General features: G+C 50.0%; 1 protein-coding gene across 1 annotated transcript in view; it reads right to left on the reverse strand.

Annotated features, from left to right (window-relative positions):
- Positions 1 to 220: 220 nt before the first annotated feature.
- The window catches only part of LOC127205940 (uncharacterized), a 47,228-nt gene continuing 23,973 nt past the window's right edge, over positions 221 to 23,475 (reverse strand). The window contains 2 exon segments of the mRNA XM_051165278.1: positions 221 to 354; positions 13,433 to 15,313. Of these exon segments, the coding sequence (XP_051021235.1) occupies positions 221 to 354; positions 13,433 to 15,313 (2,015 nt within the window).

The raw sequence follows: 23,475 nt of genomic DNA on the forward strand, positions 1-23,475 counted from the left end.
CATCTTTACACATTGGTGGTTGTCTTTTTTTTTTTTTTTTTAATGGTAAAGAGCAATTTTATTACTAGGAAAATAAAGATGACACACAACTCCAAATAATCAAAATTGCAGGAGGATGAGAGGTCTTTGGCATCGGATCTGTTCACACACACCTCCTGCTTTCCTCACGCCTGGGAAACACACAGACCACCTCAAGTCTTCCCTCACTGTGCACGGGGACTCATCCGGTGGCTGTCCGGTGGCTGTCCTTGAGCCGGTGTCTCCCTGCAGGGCTCAAGTCAACCTTGGCCTCGTCCTGGCTGGCGTCCAGGCTGCCTTTGAAGAACTCCTCATCCTGCTGCCGCCTCCTAAATGCTAGGTTAAGGCTGTGAAGCACAATTTCTGCCTGTCCTCTGCGTTTTCATGCACTGCTTCCTAAACTTCCTATTCCAAAGGTTGGATGGTTTTCCGTATTTCCTTTACTTCTTTACCCAGGGTTCCCTTCAGCCATCTGATGGTAGTTAAGTAACAACAGTGTAAACTTCTCACTTAGTGTGCCTGTGGTCTGGGTTTGCCCAGTGATTTTTTTTTTTTTCTCAGCAGTTTTTTTTTTTTTTTTAATTTCCTGTGAGTGTGCTATACTTTCCTGTTTCTTTGAATATTTGTAGCTTTTTTTTTTTTTTTTTTTTTTTTTTTTTTTTATGACTACTGGAGACTCAGACCACTATAGCGCTGGATCTTTGGACACTAATTCTTATGTTTCTCAGAGGTGGGTGACATGGCTAGCTTCCAACTTAGATATCCACCTGCCTCTGTCTCCTGAGTGCTGAGTGTGCCACCACGCCCTGATGGCCCTAGTTGAGGACTGTGCCTTCCACTTGTGACTTTTCCAAAGCAGTTTTCTTAAGTGTGCCATCTTTGCCGTACAGGGTACTATTTGAGTGTTCCTTTGAGGGAAGAGGGGACGCAGATCCCACAGGCTGCTTGCCTCAGCATCCCAGGCTGGCACTGGCAGCCTAGAGGGTTCCATGAGAGCCACTGATCTTCAGATTGGAAGGCAGTTACTTGAAGGGGTTACCTACACTTATGGTGTATCTGCCCAGTTAGTTAACACGCTCAGGAGAATCCTGGGGCTGGAGAAATGGCTCGGTGAGTAAAAACATTTGTCCTGAGTGCCCGGTGGCCTGAGTTCAGTCCCAGAACCCATGGAGTAAGATGGGAGGCAGACACAGGGAACTGTCCCAACAAGGGGGAAGGCAAAAACTGTCACCCAAGAGCTGTCCTTTGACCTTCGCGCTCGTGCGCACGCACAAACACATACACAATTAATTAAAAAAGAAAAAAAGGCTGGCCATGATGGCTCACACCTTTAATTCCAGCACTTGGGAGGCAGAGGCAGGAAGATTACTGTGAGTTTGAGGCCAGCCTGGTCTACAAAGAGAGTCCAACACAGCCCAGGCTACACAGAAAAACCCTGTCTCAAAAAACCAAAACCAAAACCAAAACCAAAACCAAATCAAATCAAACCAAACCAAACCAACCAACCAACCAAACAAAAAAAACCCAAAACACAAAAACACCAAAACAAAAACAAACCCCCCCAAAAAGCCTTCACAGGTACCCTTAGAGGCTGATCTTAATCTAGATATCCCCTCACAGGTGTGACCTGGAGGCTTATTTCTTAATTCCAGATCCCGGTGGGTTGACAACTAAGATTAACCATTCGAGAGCTCCGCATGGGTGCCCCCTGCTCTCTTAGAGTCCAGCTATCAGAAGGTCAGAGCGACAAAATGTTTTGCCTTTTGCCTGCTTGCCTCGAGTCTTGCTGGTGAGCTCACCTAGCCTGTTTGGGAGTTCATCTTCTCTGCTGCTGCTGCTATCAGAACCCAGAGCTTCCGGCCTAAAGCCCGGTGGCTCTCATGGACGCCTCTAGGCCGTCAGTGCCAGCCTGGGATGCTGAGGTAGTCAGCCCTATGGACGGCAGCTGCCTGGATGTCACCCTGTCCGGTGTGAAGCGGCCAGTGTGTGAAGCACCAGACGGTACCGCGTAAGCCAGACCAATAAATATCCTTTTTAATGTGTGCTCATTCTGTGTGTTTGGCTCCTCCAGAGAACCCTACTACCGTAACCCGTCTCTGAGGTTTCTAAACAGGAAGAGCATGGGCCTGGAGCAAGAAGGCTTGTAGACGACAGTCGTCTTGTGGTGGACTCTTTTCCAAACTGGCTGCGCCTCAGAATCACCTGGAGAGCTTGTTAAAAATGAAGAAGCATCAGCCATTACCCTAGGTCAGCTTAAGTAGAATCTCAGAACACTGCCAAGTAATCAGCTTTTTTTTTTTTAAACCCAGGTTGTCCGGGTAATTCCGAGCATTTGATGGGTGAGGCTAAAGGAGCGCCACCTGAGCCAGCTCTGCTCCCGTCCCACACTCCAGATGGGCAAAGAGCTTGGGGGCGGGAACAAAGGTGGTCTGAAAAACTAAAAACGACGCTCCCCATCCCCCGTCTCCCACGGGAGGTTACTTTCCAGCCTAGCACAGAAAAATAGAAGCGTGTGTGTGTGTGTGTGTGTGTGTGTGTGTGTGTGTGTGTGTGTGTGTGTGTGTGTGTGAGAAGAGTAAAAAGATCACTGTGTTGCTTCCACTCCTAAACTCTCTAGATGCGTCTCTCTCATCCGAGATCCTGCCGTGCCCCTGTCTTTGCTTGTGGCGCATGGTTCCCGCGCAGGTCCCGTCCCCTACGTTCCTGGACCCTGAAAGCTCTTCCTAGCTAGCACAGGCCAGGAGCCTATCCCCGTTGAGCTGGCATGGGTAGAATGGCCTGAAGGAGATGTTCCGTCCTGGTGTCGCACAGGGAGGGGGGCTTCCTGCTTGTGCCTGGGCTTAGTCTAAGGGAAGGAAGGGCCTGGGGACAAGTGAAGATGATGGGGGAAAAGCCAGGGGTAGAGGGGAAGAAACTTCCGCCTTCAAGACAAAGACAATGACAGGTTCCTATCCTGCCTGGTCTATGACTGGACCTGGGGGCCGAGAGAGGGACACTGTGGTGGCCTGGGAGGAAGTAAGGACAGCGAAGAGGTTACATAAGGAGGTAGAGTCACCGTTCCCCACGACTCTAGGGACCCATGCACAGTCCTCTGCCCTTAGCTGCTGGCCTGTCCTCCTCACGTTCCACAGCTTACATCCTAGAACCTCTTTGGGTCCTTGAGGCAGACTGCATGTAAACCGGGGGTGGGCTGGGGGGTGGTAAGGACATGAAGACCAATGGTTGCCAGTCAATCTGAGAGTCCACTCAAGTGTTCCAGTCCTTACTGTGAAGGTTTTGACTCCCTAGAAACCTGGTTACCGTTTGACAGCCCGTGGGGGACCAGGACCAGAGGATTCCTACATTGGTACCTGGGTGTGAAGGATGGGGCAGGTACCGTGGCTGATGTCCACACTAGTGATGAGGGCAGAACTAACACTCTGGCTTACCAGGCTGAGCCTCTGGAAAGTTGGAGAAGAACTGGGGGTGTTGCTGCCTCCCTCGGCCTCAGTTTCAGCTGGCTCACAGCCTCTCTGGGACAGGTACCTGGGGGCTGTTCTGGGATAGATGTCTTAAGTGTTGCAGGAGTCTGGAAATCCCCGTATTGGAACAGCTACATTCCTTTCGACTCTGGGCCTGCCTGCTGCTGTCTATTTGGGGGCTCCAGGGCAGCAGCTGCTCCCCCCCGCCCCAGCTTGGCAGACAAGAGCCAAGGGGAGGGCATGGCGGGAATTTCAGCTCAAGAGTTGGGCTAATCCTGGAAGAGGCTTTGGTGTGGTCCAGGACTCTTGGGCCTGCATATTGAACCAGAGTCAAAAGTCCTGGGCAACTTGATGCTCCTGGGTTTCCGGGAGAACACTGAGGCATCCAGGATGAAGGTGCCTTGTGGACAAAAAAGATGGTGGCTGTGCCAGTAGGAGTGGTTGAGTCCCTGAAGGTGTGAAAGTTGTGTGCCCAGCATAAAGGTGTATGTTACCCAGTGTGCAACTGTTCAGGGGTGGGGTTGGGATTAGGTGGATGCCTAGAATAAATAGCGTTGACACTGCGGGTACAGATCAGCATAGTGTAATGACCAGCCCAGTGACGTCAAACTGGGGTTTGGAATTGGGTTGTGATTGTTGCTGATAGAAGCTGGCATATCTTCGATTGGTCTTTTAAAGAGGGAGTGGTTTGTTCATTGAACTGAGGTTTGAGGTTAAGACTGGCCAAGGAGTTACCTTGTGTGCTGGAGGTTGGTTCTCAACTTCTAAGACATTCTAGGGAGAGACACACAGTTGTCCGCCATGTGGAAGCTGGTTGGCTGCTTTTTTGGTCTCTCTGTGTATGAAGTTCTGAGTCTCTCTAGAGCCATCCCACTCAGGCAGGTGGCCATCCAGGTCCCAAGTGAGAAAGAAGACCACAGCCTTCTATGACTGGCTCATTTGGCCATTCCAACGTCTTGTCAACATTTACTGCCCCACCTGTCTCTGGAACACCGGTCTCTCTCTGGGAATGAGGCTGGGGTTTGGGTTAGGGGTGGGGCGGTAAGGCTGGGATTGTAGCTAACATTAAGGGTTGACATAGATATATAAAAGGGATTGTGCTTTGTGTCTGGGAGCCTCCTTCCTGGGCACGTGGGACTTCGGTGGTTCCCTAAGGGTAGCCTGGATTTGACATGTCTGTCTGGTTTGTTATTCCCGTGTGCTTGCTGTGTCAGAGTTTGGGGGTGGGGTGAGGTCAGTAGTCCGCAGGCATGGTGCCCTGAGTAAACTGAAGCTTTTCACAGTGATACACAGGTGAGCCGTATGTGGACTTCTAAAGTGGGTGGTGGAACTGATACAGCACCTGGCTTTGGTAAAGTCTTTTTCTGAGACAGGGCTTCTTTCTCTGTGACTCATTTTGTGGACCTGGCTGGCCTCGGACTCACATCAATCCGCCTGCCTCTGCCTCCCTGAGCACTGGGATTAAAAGCGTGGGCCACCACGCCTGGCTGACTTTAGTAAGTCTTAGGGTCTTTTGATGGTTTCTAGTGTTTACCTCTCTTTGTCATCACCAGCAGTTTACCACTCTCAAGTGTTGGGGGACATTGTTGTTCTGAATCCCCGCCACCCCCATACTTGGTGTTGAACTGAGGGCCTTGCATATGTAAGGCAAGTGCTCTGTCACTGGGCTAGCCCCCCCCCTCCCCCTTTGGTGGTCATTTAAAACCTAACAGTCAAGTTGCATATATGTGAATGCAAAGCTATCCCGTTAAGGACAGGCAATAGGATAGAAATTCCAACCCAGTTTTAAAGGAAGGAGAATGGCCATCTTGGTGGTACGCCTTTAATCCCAGCACTCTGAGGTAGCGGCAGGTAGATCTCTGTGAGTTCAAGGTTAACTTGGTCAACAAAGTGAGTTCAAGGAGAGCCAGGGGCTGCATGGTGAGACCTGGTCTCAGGAGAAAAGAGGGAGGGGTCAGAAGAGATCTGGAGGCTTCCTTGGGGAGAGGGGCTTTTGTGTCTGTGGATCTGTGTGACGGGCTACCTAGTTATGTGTGTAAGCCCGTCTTTGTTTCTACATGACTTGTCTATGTCTGCTCCAGCGGATCTGACTTGGAGTGTTTATGAGTCTATGTAGGTAAATTTTCTAGACAAGATTTTTCACGGTCTGATTCAGTCTTTGAGTGGTGTAATTGACTCTGTCACATGAACCTGTGTGACTGGCTCTCTATCTTCATGTGAGTTGGCTTCAGCCTCTCCTTTTGACAACACCCCCCCCCCTTTTTCCCCTGACACATCCCAGCTGCCTGTGCTATTTACCGCAAATAATGGCTTCCCTTCCCACTGTCTGGATTCCCGTGGGTACGGCTGCCTGCCCAGGTCGCTGGCCCTGTGGCCTCTGAAGCAGCCTGACCTTGGGAATGCTACCCTCTGGAAATCCCCAGTTCTTCTTGCCTGGGTAGGGGCTGAGAGAAGAAATGTGGAGAGGGAGAAGGCAAGACAGGCAGCAGCTGGCAGCACCCACCCCCCTGGAAACAGCGTCTTTTCCTGACTCTTTCCCGGGCTGCTGCCTCTCCCTGTGCACTCTTCCTAGCCATGTGCCGAGTCTCTGGGTGTGAGAACAGACAGCCCGACCCGAGCCCCGTCCTGTTAGGTGCAGCTCTGCTCTGTGTCCCGGCACCCACAACCCGCGCTTTTTGTCATCCCTGTGTCGGCTGCAGTGAAGAGGCACAGAAATGAAGCAGACAGACTGACAGGCACACACAAACATACATACTGTGTCACACACATACGGTCACATGTACAACACATATGCACACACGTACACACATGCACACACACATATACACTCACACACAGGCATAGACACACACTCACACACACAATACCCACACGCATGCTCACATTCACACATGCACCCACCCTCACAATCACACACACATATACACACATGCACACACTCACACATGCACCCACACCCACACAATCATCACATATACACACACACACACACACATATACACTCACACACAGGCATAGACACACACACACACAGTCACAAACAAACACTCACACACAGTCACAAACACACCATACATGCATACACAATACCCACAGACATGTACACACTCATACATGCACCCACATACACACACTCACACACACTCACACATGTACCCACCCACACACAATCATCACACACACACACAGAGTCTCTCACACACTCAGTCACACACAGACACACACACTGTGACCCACTGCTTAACAAAGCTGGTGCAGTAGAGAGGGTCATCTCATGTCTACTTATTTTCAGTTGCTCAAATTTTTTTCTTCAGGAAATTCCGCTTTATTTTTTAAAATTTCTTTGTGTTCAAAACCATATTGGGAACTGAAACCAGGGCCTTCCATATGAGAGGCAGGTAACCATTAAAAGGCATTCTCTCCCAATAAGATATAGATCTTTCAAGATACATTTTAAAAAAAGATTTCTTTAGTACATATACAGTGCTCTGTCTGCATGTAGGCCTGCAGGCCAGAAGAGGGCATTAGATCTCATTATAGATGTTTGTGAGGCACCATGTGGTTGCTGGGAATTGAACTCAGGACCTCTGGAAAAGCAGACAATGCTCTTAACCTCTGAGTCATCTCTCCAGCCCTCAAGATACATTTTTTAAAAAATATATTTTTGCAAAATATGGTGGCACATGCCCTTAGTTCCAGCACTCAGGAGACAGAAACAGTCAGACCTCTGTGAGTTGGAGGCCAGCCTAGCCTACATAGTGAGTTCCAGGACAGCCAGGGCTGCACAGTGAGGCCTTGTGTATTGGTTAGGGTTACTATTGTTGTGATTAGAACCAGAAGCAAGTTGTGGAGGAAAGGGTTTATTTAACTTATCTACATCATAGCCAGTCACTGAGGGAAGTCAGGACAGGAACCTGGAGGCAGGAGCTAATGCAGAGGCCACGGAGGGGTGCGGCTGACTGGCTGGCTCCTCAAGGTGGCTTCAGGCTGCTTTGGTATGGAACAAAGGACCACCAGCCCAGAGATGGCACCACCCACAGTAGTCTGGGCCCTCCCCCATCAGTCACTAGTTAAGAAAATGCCCTAGAGGTTTGTCTACAGTCAGATCGTAGGGAGGCATTTTCTCAACTGAGTTTTCCTCTCTCAGATGATTTCAGTTTGTGTCAAGTCAACAAAACTAGCCAGCACACCTGGTATCTTTTCTTTTTTTTAACCAGGTGGTGGTGACACACACCTCTAATACCAGCACTTGGGAGACGGGGGCAGGCAGATCTCTGTGAGTTCTAGGCCAGCCTGGTCTACAGAGTAAGTTTCAGGACAGCCAAGGCTACACAGAGAAATCCTGTCTCAAACAAACAAACAAACAAACAAACAAACAAAAATACCCTTTAAGTTTTGGAGAATTTCATATACACAGTGCATTTTACTTTTAGTCAGCCCTCACTACTCCACCTAACTCCTTCAAGACCCACCCAAGATCTATACTCATCCCCACCCCTTACCAACTTCATGTCTTTTTTTTCCCCCACTTTTTGTTTTGTTTTGTTTTTTCTTTTCTATTTCGTTGGGTTTTTTTATTTTTTTCAAAACAGGATTTCTCTGCGTAGGCCGGGCTGTCCTGGAACTCTCTCTCTCTCTCTCTCTCTCTCTCTCTCTCTGTAGACCAGGCTGGCCTCGAACTCACAGAGACCCGCCTGCCTCTGCCTCCCGAGTGCTAGGATTAAAGGCGTGCGCCACCACGCCCGGCAGCTTTATGTCCTCTTTTAAAATTATTTTTTGTAGCCCACTGAGTCCAGTTGACCATAGAGTCACCCCCTGGAATTTAGTTGGCTTACCAAGGGCCACACCCTTAAATAAACCAGACTTTCCCCTTCCCAGAAGCCAACAACTATCAATCACTGTTCACCTTGGAGTGGGGCTTCAGGACTTCCGGGTTGTTCATGTTCTTCTTGTGGGGTCTGTCCCAGACCCACATCATGACAGGAAGTGCCTGGGTGATCTCACCTTCCTACTCAAGCACTGGCACATCCTTAGCACCTATCACTGTAGATTCTTGAATCTGTGCCTTCACGAGGCTTTTGCTTTTTCCGGTCTTCCCTCACTGAAGTCCGAGGAGAAGGGACGGGCGGGACTGCGCTAGGATTGTGGGAAGAGATGGGAAGGCTTCATCCTCCATCAGCGTCCTGCAGAGTCTTTGCTAGGAACTCAGGATCCCCAAAGTCTGTTTCGGTTCATCTCTCCAGCCCTTTGCTGTGTGTGAGTTTGGGGGGGGGGTTGGTCGGTAGCATGAGCCCAGGGTGGGTTATGACAGGCAGGGGCCTGTGGGGTGCTCCACCCTGAGCCAGGATGTGTGCACAGTAACCTGCCTTCCTACCTTAGGCCACCATGACATCTCTGAGTCAGTTCCCTTCATTACCCCTTGCCCCCAGACTCCTAGCTCTGTGGCTCTCTGCCCGGCTCCCACCAGGCAGAGGATGTGCCTGTCACAAGACCTCCTTTTCATCTTTGGGGTGCTCCAGGAAAGCACCTGGGGGAATGTCGGCTCAGCAGGCCTGGTCTTGTGTTTCTTTGCCCTCTGGATCAACTGGGGTCTGGGCTTGCTTCCTTTGTGTGCAGGATCGTCCGTCATTCAAAGTAGAAACAGAGCCATGTCTATGCCATCTGGTCTTTCTGCTGTGGACACTTTATACCAAACAATCGTGTTGTGCAGGATTAAGTAAGCCTTGCCTCTGCTTTTTACTGGTTTGATAAGTTGGTTACTAATGCTAGGTTTTCTAAAGACCAAAGGCATCCCCTTACCCCTAATATCGCATTGTAACTGAGCCCAGCATAGTTCTTGGCCTCTCTGTGTCATGTTGGGAGAAAGCGGCACATTCTGAGGGCTCTTTGGTGGCCATTAAGCATTAATGAGAATACTTTGTGGGCCCAAAGACAGAAGGTTTGTCCCTTAACTAATTTGAGTACAGTTGATGACCTTGAGGGGTCTTTACTTCCTGGGTTTCTCCTGAGAGCACCCCTCCCTGGTCCTCTGCTGAGCATCCAGGGGCTCCTCTTAGGTTCTAAGCACGCGGTACTTTCCCTGGACTCCCTTGCAGCGCTGATGCTCCACTGGCACCTGCCACAGATGCATGAGCTCTTCAACATCAACTAATTCTTCATGGGCATCTGGGCTCTCATGCTGCCACTTGTGCAATAGACACTTCCATGGTAAATTAAAGAGTGCCTTTCTTCCTTTGTCTTTTTCTTGTCTTGTCTCTCCTGAGAAGCCATGATCCCTCCCTAGATTCTCCATCAGCTGCAGAGTCCTCGTCCACACACTAATTGATTGATGGAGAAACTTGCTTCTTTTGGTCCAGGAAGGACTCTCACTAATTCTATGTTCTATTTGTGGAGGTAAAGTCTTTTCTCTCTCTCTCCCCTTCTCTCCTCTCTTTGCCCTCTCTCTCTTTTTTTTTTTTTTCAGAAAAGCTCCTGCTATTACGCCAGCTGGTCCTTGAACCCACCATCTTCCTTTCTCAGGCCCCTAATAGGCATAAAACTCCATGTGACTTCCACTAACCTCCCCTCCAAACCGTTCAGTCAGGTCTGCGTGTTTCACTCATGCAAAGCTGTTCTTCTCAAGGTCTTAAATAATCCTTTGGTAGCTAAATTGGATGCTCTGTGTCTCACGTGGCAGATTGGCATGTCCCATGCGATTTATCACTTTGTTCTTGGAAATCTGGCCCTTTTCACTTCCAGTGTGCCCCAGTCCTCTGTTGGTTTTGCTACCTGAGGGGCTACCTCGTTTTAATATCGTGTTTATTAGACTCTCCTCCATTTTCAGATTTATACCTCTACACCACTTCTAGGGACCATACACAAGGCCTGAGCTTAAGCAAGCGCTCTACTGCTGCCTGTACCCCCAATCCTCTAATAAAAAAATTAATTTAATTAAAAAATTTATTTAATTTTAAAAATATTTTGTTCAGACTATATCCCGATTATTATCCCCTCACTTGTATCTTCCTGTTCTTCCCTTCCTCTTTCAAGTCCTTCAGTTTTTTTAAAGTAAAAGCACCCCGAGGCCCAGTCTCCATTTTCACTCCCTCTCTGGAAGGCCTTTACCTCATTTCATTACTGAGATTGCAGCACACCTGCCTAGATGGCCTAGCTGAGTTTCTGCCTTACCCAGTCTTGTCTTTGAGGAACAAGGTAGGACATAACTGCGTTCCCCGTTGGAGGGTGACTTCTCCTGAATATGAAGCTACCAACCAGTGAAAGAACATTCTGGGGTGGGCGGGGCGTGTTTGGGGTGGGCGGGGGCAGGGCGTGGGTTTTTTGTTTGTTTTTGTTTTTGCTGCTGTGTCTGGTACTCTCCTGAGAAGATATGGACTGTGCACAGAGGGCACAACAAGAGGCAGAGTCTGCGTGCTGTTTTGGTGGTAGAGATAGTTGGATTTGAACTTAGATTAAAAAAAAAAAAAAAAAAAAAAAAAAAAAAAAAAGCATTGGCACCACTGCTTATGGCCAAACAACTGGGAAAATGAGGCTGTCATCAGACTTCAAGAAAACCTGACTGGAGTGGTTGATACAGGTGAGCAACAGTGTTTGTGTGTGTGTGTGCATGTGTTCATTTCTGCAGAATAATGAGATTCAAAGTGGATATGTTGAATGGGCAATTTGGGTATGTCAGGATGACTCCTGCAAGAATCCAGAAACTGTGTGACAAAGCCTGGGCCTTGTGTTTAGTCTATCGCTGACACAAAGTCAAGCACCTGGCCCATGGTTGACACACTTGTTGAGCACAAGGTCTTTCTCAAAGTCACACGTCTGGAGACCTCTTCATCATCTGAGAACTTCCTCCTGCGTCAGGACTCCATACTCTATGGTATCCATGACACTAATGTGGCACTGGATCCAGACTATGGCTACAATTCTCATTCTAGCAGCGGAAGCAGTAGCAGCTGCCATCCCGAGCTACAAATGAAGGCATCTCTGAAAAAAAAAAAATCCACAGCGCTGTTAGATACTAGCCAGGAGGACAGGGTTCTCAGGACAGGGGTTCATAGCCCCCAGCAGAAGCTGGGGCAGGTGACAGTTGGGGAATAGTCATCATCAGAACTAAGTACATTTTTATAAACTTTGTGGGAAAGAGTTGTGTCCCATGATGGCTGTGGTTGAGAGGGGCAGGGTCATGGGCAAAGGTGATGTTTTGGGAAAGGAAGAGGGAGGAGGAGGAAAATTCTGTGAATTTTCTCATGCCTGAGACAGGGTCCCACTGTGTAGCCCTGGCTGGTCTCGGACTCACTAGGTAGGCCAGGTGGGCCTGGAACTCTACTGAGATCAACCTGTGATTGCCTACCAAGTGCTGGAACTAAAGACATATGCCATTCTTCTGGGCTTCTACCTAGTTTCTCCCGGATTGGTTGGAGCTAACCATTTTGAATGTTCATGCACCAGGGCTCATGAGACAGAATTGGGGAGCTGGGCATGTCACATCCATAACCAGAAACAGGCTAGAAAATGCTTGTGTGCCTGCTAATGCTTAGCTCACTTTTCTATTCTCACCCTCTACCTCCGAGTACAGTTTTTTAAACTTACATTACATCTGGATTATAATCCCCTCACTCTTATCTCCCTGTTCCCACCCTCCCTCCCTCTTCTGCCCTACTCCCCCACCCCCCAATCTCTGAGCAGGCGGATTCACCTCCCCTGCCATCTGACCACAGTTTATCAGGTCTCATCTTGGTAGCCTGCTTCCCCTTCCTCTGTGTTCCCACAGGGCCTCTCTGCCAAGGGGCAGTGATCAAATCCCGGGCACCAGAATCCATGCCAGAGTCAGTCCCCTGCTCTCAAGCCTGCCCTGCATCTTTAATGTGTATTACACAAGAGATTTCCTTTCTTGCCGAGTCTTTTAATTCCTGTTCTAGGCTGACTTGTCCAAAATGTGAGTTTCAATCTCCTTCCCAAGATGAGGGCAGACAAGTGTCCTTCTTCATATCTTCCCTTAATAATGCACACAAAAGCTGGGCGTGGTGGCGCACACCTTTAATCCCAGCACTCGGGAGGCAGAGGCAGGCGGAGGTCTGTGAGTTTGAGGCCAGCCTGGTCTACAAAGTTAGTCCAGGACAGCCAAGGCTACACAGAGAAACCCTGTCTCGAAAAGCAAAAAACAAAAAAACAAAAACAAAACAAAACAAAAATGCACACAGAGACAAAGAAGACAGACAACTCATTTAGAGATATAGACTACATTTTGGGTAGTGCACCCCCCCTCTTGTTCACTAAAGAAAATGACAATAGTGCTCTTAAAGGGTTATAGAAGTTGGGGAGTCTAGAAACTGTCATCACATTGGGCGTTCTCCGTTAGCAGAACCACCTTTCTGAGGTGAACCCTGGCCCCTACCGTGGGTTTCTGTGTTGGGTGTTACCAGACAATTTAGGACAGTGCCGAGGGCAATGGCGGGGCTGGCCTGGTACTGAGGCAGAGCCAAGCTGTCGGGCACGCGGCGGTGGGAGCTTACTGTCTGGATTATGGGAAGCAGTTAAGGGTGTGATTGGCGACTTCTCTGAGGATGCAGGCTGGGCCTTGGGCCCTCTGGAGTTCTCTGTCTTAGTTTTCCTGGCAGGGCTTTTGGCCTGAGGCAGACCCTTTTCAGCATTTCCTTTACTGGGTTTGGCCACTTTCCCGGGTATGCAGGCTGTGGGTGACTGTGTGTGTGGTTTGCCTTTTATCGTGGGGTTGATAGACTGGAGAAAAGATTTCACCTTGTTTTTCAAGCCAGCCTCTGGAAGAAGGCTGGGCCTAGTGTGAGGAGACACTGGCATCACCTGCCCTGGTGAGCTGTGACCTTGCCAAGTCTGGCCCAGAAAAGGCTTTCCCTGAACTGGTGGGCGAGGCAAAGGAAGGTCGTGGGAGGCCTGGGAGAGCCTGAGCACCATCCTGGCAGGTTCCTGGGTGACACTCGCCTTACTTTGACCGACTTGCATGCCGCCGTGCTTAGATTTGGCCTCCATCAGAACTTCTGGAGGTGGATCTGGGAACCCAAGCTCAGGGGAGCCCCGGGGGCTGGGACGGTAGGTGTCCATCAGATGAGAGCTGTGGCCGTGTTGTGCAGAGGCTTGGGTCATCCTGTGCTTTTTCCGATCTCCATCCTGGTGTGTTTTCTCACTGCCTGGGAAAAGCCCAAGACCTGCGACCCCTTCTCCAAGGTTTCCCACTGCCTTGGGTTTCCTTGGCTCTTCCCTCTTTTCTGTCCGTGTGGGCACAAGGGCTGAGTACAGGCTCTTGCCAGGGCTTTGGAGCTCAGTGCTAAAGGGGTCCTTTGGGCTGGGCTTTTCCCCAGTGGTCCCCATCTGAACATTGGGCACTTGGGCTTTGATCATATTCCTGCTGAATTGTGAGGCCTTGGAGGCACCCTGGGCAGAACCATGGGGCGCGGCTTGGGGACTGGGTTGTTTTGGCTCCTTGTATGCAGCCTGCGCTGCAGCAGCCTGCTGTCTTTTAAGGTGGACACTGTTTGCCTGTGGGGCTGGAGGAGAGTCACACGCGATGGGCTGTTGTTGCAGCACCGGGCTTTCTGAGATGCTTAGACTCCCGAGAAATTCCTGTGTGGATTCACTCTCCTCTACGTTTAGCTCTTTGTACTCCGTTTCCTTTCCAGAAACTCCAAATTGCATTGCTAGGATCTTTTTTTTCAGGTAGAAATTCAGTTTTGCCATGGTCTGTGCCTTTAGCGAGCTGGGGCTCTCTGGGCGAGGCTGGCTCTCTGACTCTCCTTCCACCTGCGCTTCCCACTGCGGATGCGACTCTTCAGCAGTCTCCGCAGAAGCCTTGCTGTCACCTTGAGTGCAGGGCTCAAGCCCGCTTTTAAGTGCAGCAGTTTGAGTCGGAGCCTCTGGTGGTCGTTTGACAGGCCTGGACATCATTTCTGAGATTCGAGGTTGGGTAGTGACTGCTGGGGACGTGGGCCTAGAGAGAGCCACACAGTAAAGGGCAGGCAGGCCTGACAGGAAGGCCAGATACTTATGCCGTAGAGTTGTCTCCAGTTTCTTAATGGTTTCCTCAGGCAAGGCTTGGGGACGCTTACAGTGTTCAACGAGGGCGCCCGATAAGGCTCGCTTCTCCTGGATGTGGGCCGTTGGTTTCCAGGAAACAACTTTGCGCCGTAGGTCAGGGGTGTTTTCTGTCTGTGACTTCAGGCTTTGGCCTGGTGGAATGCAAGAGGAGGGAGCCATTGCTGGCAAACTCCCAGTAAGTTTGCCTTCCCAGGAGCTTTGGACACAGGCTGGGACCTTGCCCTTCAGGATTTGGTCACATTTGGAATCAATGTGGTGCTTCAGCACTGCCCTGGCCTGGGCAAACAAGTGCGGTGGGAGGATTGACCTGCTGCCCACTGTGGGTGAGAACGTGTCACCAGACCCATCAGCCTTCGGGTCCCCTGGGATGCTCACACTGGGCAGCGCCCTGCTGCTGCAGGACAGGGGCTGCTGCTCTGTAGAGGAGAGGAGCAAGTGGATGGAGCGCTGGATCTTCTGGGGCAGTCCCCAGCGAAGGTGAATCAGCTGCTTCTGGAGATGGAACTCCAGCAGCCTGCGCGCATGCTCAGGGAAGAAGAATTCCCTGCTGGGATGCGAGAAGGCCTTCCTTGGCCAGAAGGTTTTCACAGTCTTGGTTTTAACACACAGTTCGCACGGCAGGCGGCTCTGAGGGCACCGCTTTCTCGGGAAGACGGCTGGCACGCCCCAATGAAGCTTGGCCTGCTTCTCCAGGAGGTGGCATTCCAGTGCCTCACACTCGTCCAGAGTCAGAAGTGGGGCAGCGATCTGCGCCCCGTCGCGCTCAGTGGGAGAAGCTGAGGAAGAGGGCGGGGGTGACTTCCGTGGCGTTTCGGACAAGGAAGGGAGTGAGAGGCCCCTTGAGGGATGAGGATCTGTGGAGGGCTTGGATATGCTCTTGTCCTTGATATCCAGGGACTCACAGTGAAGAGATGGAAGGCCGCAGAACAGCTGGCTGTAATATTGACTCTGAAAACTGCTCCCTGAGTGGTTAGCTTGTGATTTGGGGCGTGGCCAGGAGTCGCTTCGGTGGTCAAGTTCATGAGAGGCCAGGTAGGCGTGGATTTGGTGCGAGTGCTTTCTTTGTCTCAGGTTTATAAAAGACCATTCGGAAACCCAGTAGGTCTCGGTGGGCTGGCCTGCCAAATATAAACCATTGGTCTGGCGGGACACGCCCCCAATTTTGTCCAAAGTGACCTTAGAATTAGTGCTCAGAACAGAGTAGAGTGGATTTTTTCTAGTTCGACAAAATAATGTCGGGTCTGGCATAAACTGCCTCAGGGACTCCTCCACACGTCTGGGAAGGCCCCACTTCTGGAAATGTATCCATTTTTTAACATGTAGTTCAAGAAGCCTATGGACTTTAGGACTGAGGAATGGCAGGTGGGAAGGCAGCACCGAGTCCATATGTGTCGAGTTAGCAATCTCTGGTTTCAGGGCTAGTAAAGAGGCAGAGGACGTCAAGTGGTGGTGGTCTTGGCTTTCCTGGTCAAGCTTTGTCTTGCTTTGCATTATTTTTTCCTCAATCATTAAAACCACAGGCTCCTCGAGCCTTGACGAAGCCATAGTCTTTGAGACTGCCTGGAAGTGATCAGCCCAGCATTGCTGGACTCCCCCTGCGTCTGCCGGCTGCATTGACTGTCCCGGCAGCCGCATTAGTGTTGGAGTCCTGGGCAGCAGTGGAAGCTGTCTGGAGCGCCCGGTGTAAGGCTCCAGAGTCTCTTCCGAAGACACAGTGGATGTGGGCAACAGCTCCGTGCAAGAAGAGCCCTGTGGCAGTCCCAGGAACACAGGGGGTGGCTGGCTTTTCTCACTCCCCAGCAAATGCTGGATCTCTAGGGTTGCAGCATCACAGACTTGGCAGCCAGGATCCACACACAGGAGCTGCCTCACATCTTCCTCCTTGGGGAGCCAGCTTTGGCTAGGAAGAGAGAAATGGCAGCCATTGGTGACGGGATGACATCTGCCTCCTCAGAGGAACGTGTCTGGGGATTGCTACGTCCTTTCCTCCAGTCCCACAAATTCTGAGCCTACACTGTGGGGAATGAGGTTCTCGTGGGACCCATTCAAAGCGTGGGGTGTCCCTGCCACTATACCCAGAAACCCTTGGGAATCACTCATGCTCTCTAGAAACTAAGTGGAGGGTAAGATGTTGGGGTGATGGTGTCCCAGCACCTGCTCCCAGGCCATGAGCACAGACAGGAGGTAACAGCAGCGGAGTTCAGCTAGTTAGTCCCAGGGCTCTGCCCTTGAAAGGGAGCAGCTGGAAGGAGGAATGACATGCGACTTCTTTGTGCTAAAGCCACTCTCTTGACAACTTGGTGTCTGGGTGCAACTCCAGCAATGCCCGTTCTGAGATGCAGAACTGCTGAGGCCCTAACACACAGAATGGCATTGGGTGTCTCTTCCCTGCTGAGGTCTGAGCCGTCTCTGCCCCGGCAACCCTCTCAGCCAGCGAAACTGCCCCCCACAGCATGGTTTCCGTTCCATCGGTTACCCCTCTCCTCACCCCTGGCCCAGACCAGGCCAAGAGTCATCAGAGCTTAGACCCCAAAGGTCAGGAGGTCACCTTTTCATGACAGAGAGCAGCTCCCATGGCTTCTCGGTTTCTTCTTGGCAAAGTCTCCTGGCTGAGGAATCAGGACACAGTGTTATGTGGCGTAGGAACATTTGGGGGAGTCTGAACAGTAAATCCTTAGCTCAGCAAGAGGACTCAGCCCCTAGACCTGGTGCTCTATGGCGTGTTTGTGTATACCATCGCAATTTAAAATGTGCTGTTAAGTTCATTTGATCTTCACTAGGATGTGAAGATCACCAGCATTTTGCAGATGGCTGAATAAGTTATATTTTACAGGGTCATAAAACTAGTTCTTCATCAGACTTTTCTCTTTCCTATGACAAAGTACCTAACTACAAGTAACTTAATGGCCAAGAGTTGGCGTGAAGGGCACGGTGCCTGGAGTGCCTGTACGTGAAGCTGTGACGGTGATGCCCATGTTATAACAAAGGCACTACGATGGCGGGCATGCCAGAGATGGGGACAGAAAGCTGAACAAGGAATGGCTGTCACTACTCAGTGTAGCCAGTCCTAGAGAAAGCCTAAATGTGTTGCAAGTGGCAGGGCCATAGGAATGGGTCTTCAAGGACTGCAGCCTTGCAGATGTGCCCTGATGTGAACAGGCCAAGCTGCAAACCACTCAGCCACTGCGCCTTCCCTTTCTTCTGCTGGCTTTGCCATGCCAGGAAGTAGTAAAGGTTAACCGCTAACCTTGCAGCACGGTGGCCGCCATCACTTCCTCTCCTGTTCCTTGTCAAGGAAATTGGGTTGAACACTTTGGGCCACTCCCATGCCCCCACGCCCACCCACAATAATCTTCTGCATAAACCACAAGGTGTAAAACCAGGAGCTTCAGTAGTTAGAACACCAGGATCTTGGCAGCGGGGCTCAGAGAGGGGCGGAGACAGTGGGAGCTGTCCCGGGGCGGGGGTGGGGTTGGGGGGGGCAGGGGACACTGGGACGTTACCTTTTGACGCTGCTTCTCTAGCCCTTTGCCTGACTTTTCGGTGACGCTTAAAAAAGAAAAATATTCCTGTATTTCACGCGCTCCTTCACATGGCCTCGCCCAGACTCTGCCTTTCTTTCCACCTGAGCATCTCCCTTCTCTGCTTATTTCGGATTCACTTAAGGCTCTCCAGGCCCCTCCCTCGTCTCTCTACTCTCAGAAGAACTTCTGCAGAGAGGACAGCACAAGGGGGAAAGCTGAACGGACTCAGAGATGTTTCCGACAGCCTGAGGGCCTCTCTGCTCACAAAGCCCTCCAAGTAGGGAGCCTCCCGCCCCGCCCCACCCCGCCCCGCCCCTGCCCCGCCCAGCCCCCGCCCCGCCCCTGCCCCTCGCGCCCCGCCCAGTTAGGTGGTCTTAGATCCAGTGCACTAGAATTTTTCTATTTTCTGATTCTCAGCTCAAAACATGCAGGGAGACTGTTGGCATTTGGATTGGAGTTCGTTGCAGGGAGGGCCTGGTAAGGAATTATTTATAGGCCCTTTGTAACCACTTCCTTTCTTTTCTAAGTCCGTTGGCACAAACTGGGAGCAATCTGGGAGAAGCACTTAAAATTTAAGTTACTCATAGGCTTAAAGTGGTTCAACTATAGGCGGTGGTTTCCTACCCGGCAGCAGCTCTTGTTAGGTTCCAACCTCAGTCCCTGGTAACTGCGTCTTATTTGCCAGGCAATTAGGAAAATGACGAAGATGGAGCTATAGGTACACAGAGGATAACTGATGTCCCACAGAGAACATGCGGAGATCAGCATGGCCTGAACCTCATTAGCGTGAGGAGACCAGTCGCCTCTGTATTGGACATTCAGGGGCCTAAGTGCCTAATGGCTCGAGGCACTGAGCACTGCTTTGGCTGCCTCACAGAGGACAGAACCGAGGCACCAGAATGCATCACAAAGCCCTGTGTTCCACAGAGGTTGTCCCAGGGGCGTTTCATTCCGTAGCTATGTGTGGTCATCTATAAAGGTTATGGAGTCTGAGTCTATAGGTGCTATCTGTCTATCTGTCTGTCTGTCTGTCTGTCTATCTATTATCTATCTATCATCTCTTATCTAATCATCTATATCTATCTAATCATCTATCTATCTATCTATCTATCTATCTATCTATCTGTCTACCATTATCCATCTATCTCCCACCTTTACCTCCTTTGTCTCCCATACCAACCTTTTTGTTCAGTTTCCTCTTCCACAGCTGTATGGTCACTTATCTCGAGTTCTTTGGCACACAGGGTACCTTGTCAGAAAGAGTGGCTGGCTGGGAGGGAGGGACCTCTGCTCACTCTACACCTGACCTGGAGACACACAGGAGTTTCGAGAGGGGCACAGCAGGGTCACAGCTTAGAGATGGAGAGCTTCGATGTTTCAAATTAAGGGTGACCAGAGATCAAAACTACAAGAAGGGATAGTTACAGTTGATGTGATAAAGCTATACACTCAACCGTTTAAGCAATAAGGCACTGGTGGCCATAGACAGAAATGGCCACTAAGCCCTCTCGTGAATATTCGTCACCCTGAGCATGCAGGAGGCTGTCATGTGGGTGGAAACTTGAGTCTTGAATAGAGTTCCATGAGTGTGTGACATCAGTGTGCCTTGAAGGAGCATGATGTTTACAGTTCATCTCCACCCACACACAGGGGCATTAGTTGGGTACCAACTCTTCAAATACATGAGCCTATGAGGGGCATTTGTTCGAACACTATGCATCTTTCAACAAAATATTATTATGTGGTAGTCATTCTGATTGGGTAATTTCAGCAGAGAGGATAAAATAAAAATTCTGGAAATAGAAAATATGCTAACATGGGCTGGATAGATGGCTCGGTGGTTAAGAGTACTGGCTGCTTTTCCAAAGGACCTGGGTTCAATTCCCAGCACCCACACGGCAGCTCACAACTGTCCATAATTCCAGTTCCAGAGGATTCAACAACCCTCACATAGACAGGCATACAGGCAAACCAAAAATAAAAAAATGCTAAAAGAGGTGGCCTTTGTCAGGTTTATCAGTAGTCTTGACAGTAGAGAGAGAGAGAGAGAAAAAAAAATCAGTAGCTTAAAGGCGATTCAATAGATGTTACCCAGGGTGAAATACAAATAAGAGACAAAACCAGCATCCAAGAGTCATGACATATATTGAAAAATCTGTTTTTTTGTTTTTTTGACACAGGATTTCTCTGTGTAGCCTTTGCTATCCTGGACTCACTTTGTAGGTTAGGCTGGCCTCGAACTCACAGTGATCCACCTGCTTCTGCCTCCCGAGTGCTGAGATTAAAGGCGTGTGCCACCACCACCTGGCTTGAAAAATCTTATATATACAACAGACATACTAGAAACAGGCAGGCAGGCAGGCAGGCAGACAGACAGACGGACGGACACACAAAGAAGGAGAGAGAGAGAGAGAGAGAGAGAGAGAGGAAACAGAGATAGTTCAGTGCATAGGAACTTGTGTGGTACAAGGAGAGAATCAGTTTCTCTCTCTCTCTCTCTCTCTCTCTCTCTCTCTCTCTCTCTCTCTCTCTCTCACACACACACACACACACACACACACACACAACATAATAAAGAGGAATAAAGAACAGATCTTGCCGAGATAAGGTAATATTATTTGGCCTCAGGACATTGCCAGCAGGTGGAGGGGCGATGTCTGCTATGACTGTGCAAGGCTTGTTTTTATCCGGATCCCTGACAAGCTCATTAATCACTCACTCCAGCAGCAGGCAGGTGTTCAATCTAGGGGCTTAGTTACAACTAGTCAGACAGGAACACCTTAGCACCCAAGCCGCCATTACTGCTGCCACGGGTGCTAACAGAGTACCAGGGTGTACTGAGCACACAGAAGTGGGGGAGGGATTACAGCAAAGCCCATCGAGCTGGAACACCACCCCCACAGCCCAGGAGGGGTCAGATGTGGGCTGAGTGTCTGGTTCTGAGCTGGGGGGGCGAGGGCTGCTGCTTCCGGTCATGCATCCACTTGCTGCTCCCCCATACCTGATTTCTTGCATGGGAAGCTTCATTTGCCAAGACTGTTAGCCACGCTAAGAGCAGCAGAGGGAGCAACTGTTTGGTCCTCTCATCTGTCACCTTTGCTGCACTGGTAACTGGCTTCACTGCCGTGAACAAAGCAGCTGCAGCTCTCATGGGAGAGAAGACAAAAAGACTTTCATGGCTTTTTGGAGAGACAATATTTATAGGAAGATGTAGCTAAGCATCCTGGATAGTTTATTATCAACTCGACACAAGCTAGAGTCATTTCAGAGACACTCTCAATTGGGAAAATGCCATGAGATTTGCACGCGCATAGCTAGGCCAGAGTTTCGCATCAGGTATCTTCCTCAACTGCTCTGTTTTTCAAGACAGGGTCTCTCAGTGAAGTCTGAACTCACCAGTTCTGCTAGGCTGGCTGACAGCTGGGCTCCAGGAGCCTGCCTGTCTGCACCCCCACTTCTCATCAGTGGGGGTACAGATGTGGAGCTCTGTGTGGGTGCTATGGATATGAATTCAGGTCTGCGTGTGTGTGTGACCAAGACTCCCCAGCTAAACCATTTCACCAGCCCTGTATATTTCTGCCTTTAATGAAAAGTCCTTTCCGTGTGGAGAGCGGTTCCCTTCCATCATCTGTCCTTTAACACATTACTCACCTCTGCCTTCCCTGGGACTGTTCTGGAGGAATGGCTGGCGGGGAGCATGGTGAGACACCAAGGAAAAATGCAACTTAATTCACTATCAAAATATTAAGATTAGGCTGGGCAGTTGTGGTGCATGCCTTCAATCCCAGCACTCGGGAGGCAGAGGCAGGCAGATTTCTTGAGTTCGAGGCCAGCCTGGTCTACAAAGTGGGTTCCAGGACAGTCAAGGCTACACAGAGAGACCTTGTCTCAGAAAATGAAATACACATACACATTAAAACTATTAACTCAATTTCTGTCTCCACTATAAGATGAAGGCTCCAAGAATCCTGAGGTCTCTTGGTCTGCTACTGTTTTACCACCAACATCTTCAGGGCCTCATATCCGATCAATAATTGTGGGAAACCACAAAAGAGATGAGAAAAGCAAGTGTCCTAAGCAGTTTGTTCTCCTGGCCCTGGGATTCTTTGAAGGATTTTGAGCTGAGGACTAACGGGACCAGGCATGGCCACTTCAAGTGTTTTCAAGCTGTCACAATCACGATAAGCAGCAGTCTGTATTATCCCAAGTGGCAACTGTTAAGGACCAAGTGACATATACAGGGAGAAGTCATTACTGTAAATAATAAAACTGAGAAGTCTCCTGCGAGGACATGAGAAAGATTTATGAGGTGCAAATTACCTCAGGCCCCTGGGACCACCACCCTCTGACCACTCCCCCCTTAACACTGGGCTCTGTAGTCAGCCAAAGCAGCTGCCACAGTTCATGCTGAGACTTAGATTCCCTGCCTGCTTTACTGTGGCATTTGCATTTCATACTAAATTTGTCTATAACATTATAAATTTCACACCCCTACATTTCTGTTATAACATCATCGTCATCATAAAAAATGTCATTTTCGTCTCCTCGTTTTGCAAGTGAAATGGGCATTTCCAAATATAAACGGAGGAGAGAACTTGCTGGTCATTTCCCTAGGTGGTTTTGGGGGGCTTGCCTCAAGGCTGAGGCGTAAGCGTGTGAGGGGACACATCTCTGTGGGTTGCCAGGGTTCTCATGACTTCTGTGCTCCCTGGTTGGTTTTTCTTTCACTGAACCTGAAGGAACCTGAGAGGAGAGGTGGTTTCTAGGCTGCCTTCTGCAGTGTGGTTTCCAGGCTGCCCTCTGCAGTGTGGTTTCCAGGCTGCCCTCTGCAGGTTTCCAGGCTGCCCTTTGCAGTGTTTACTGTTTAGCGTTCCTAACTACTCTCACAAGGCCTCTAACAGAGGGAAGCTGACTCACTCAAGAGTGTGTGTGTGTGTGTAGAGTCCCACAGGCCTAAGATACAGAATGAACCGAGCTGGGGAGAAGGGAGGTGGGGAGGGGCTTGTAGCTAGTGCTCCCCTCAGAGGGGAAAGGATGTGTGCAGAAAGGGTCACCAGGATCACACATTTCTCTGAAGACCAGGGTTTCTAGTAACCATATGAACTCCTACCCCAGGAAGCAGAATCTGTGAGCAAGACAAAGAAACTACTGGCCACATCTCAGACAGGGTGAAGGACTGGGAGAATTGGCCCTAAGCGAAATTAACATTTTCCTCAATGTTGTAATTCAATGATAGCCTTCTAAAAAGATTCATAAGCCTTGAGTCAATGTCTGAAAAGTGAGAGTGACACTGGGAACCCTCTTGCCAGTTGGAGAGGAATCTAGGCAAGAACCGAACCAGCGCCAGCCTTGTCAGTGGCTGGAAAAAAAAACCTTTTCTCTGTCTGGACAGTTCCAAGCCAGCGTGGTTGGCG

This window comes from Acomys russatus, chromosome 2, assembly GCF_903995435.1.
Source record: "Acomys russatus chromosome 2, mAcoRus1.1, whole genome shotgun sequence".
NCBI lineage: Eukaryota > Metazoa > Chordata > Mammalia > Rodentia > Muridae > Acomys > Acomys russatus.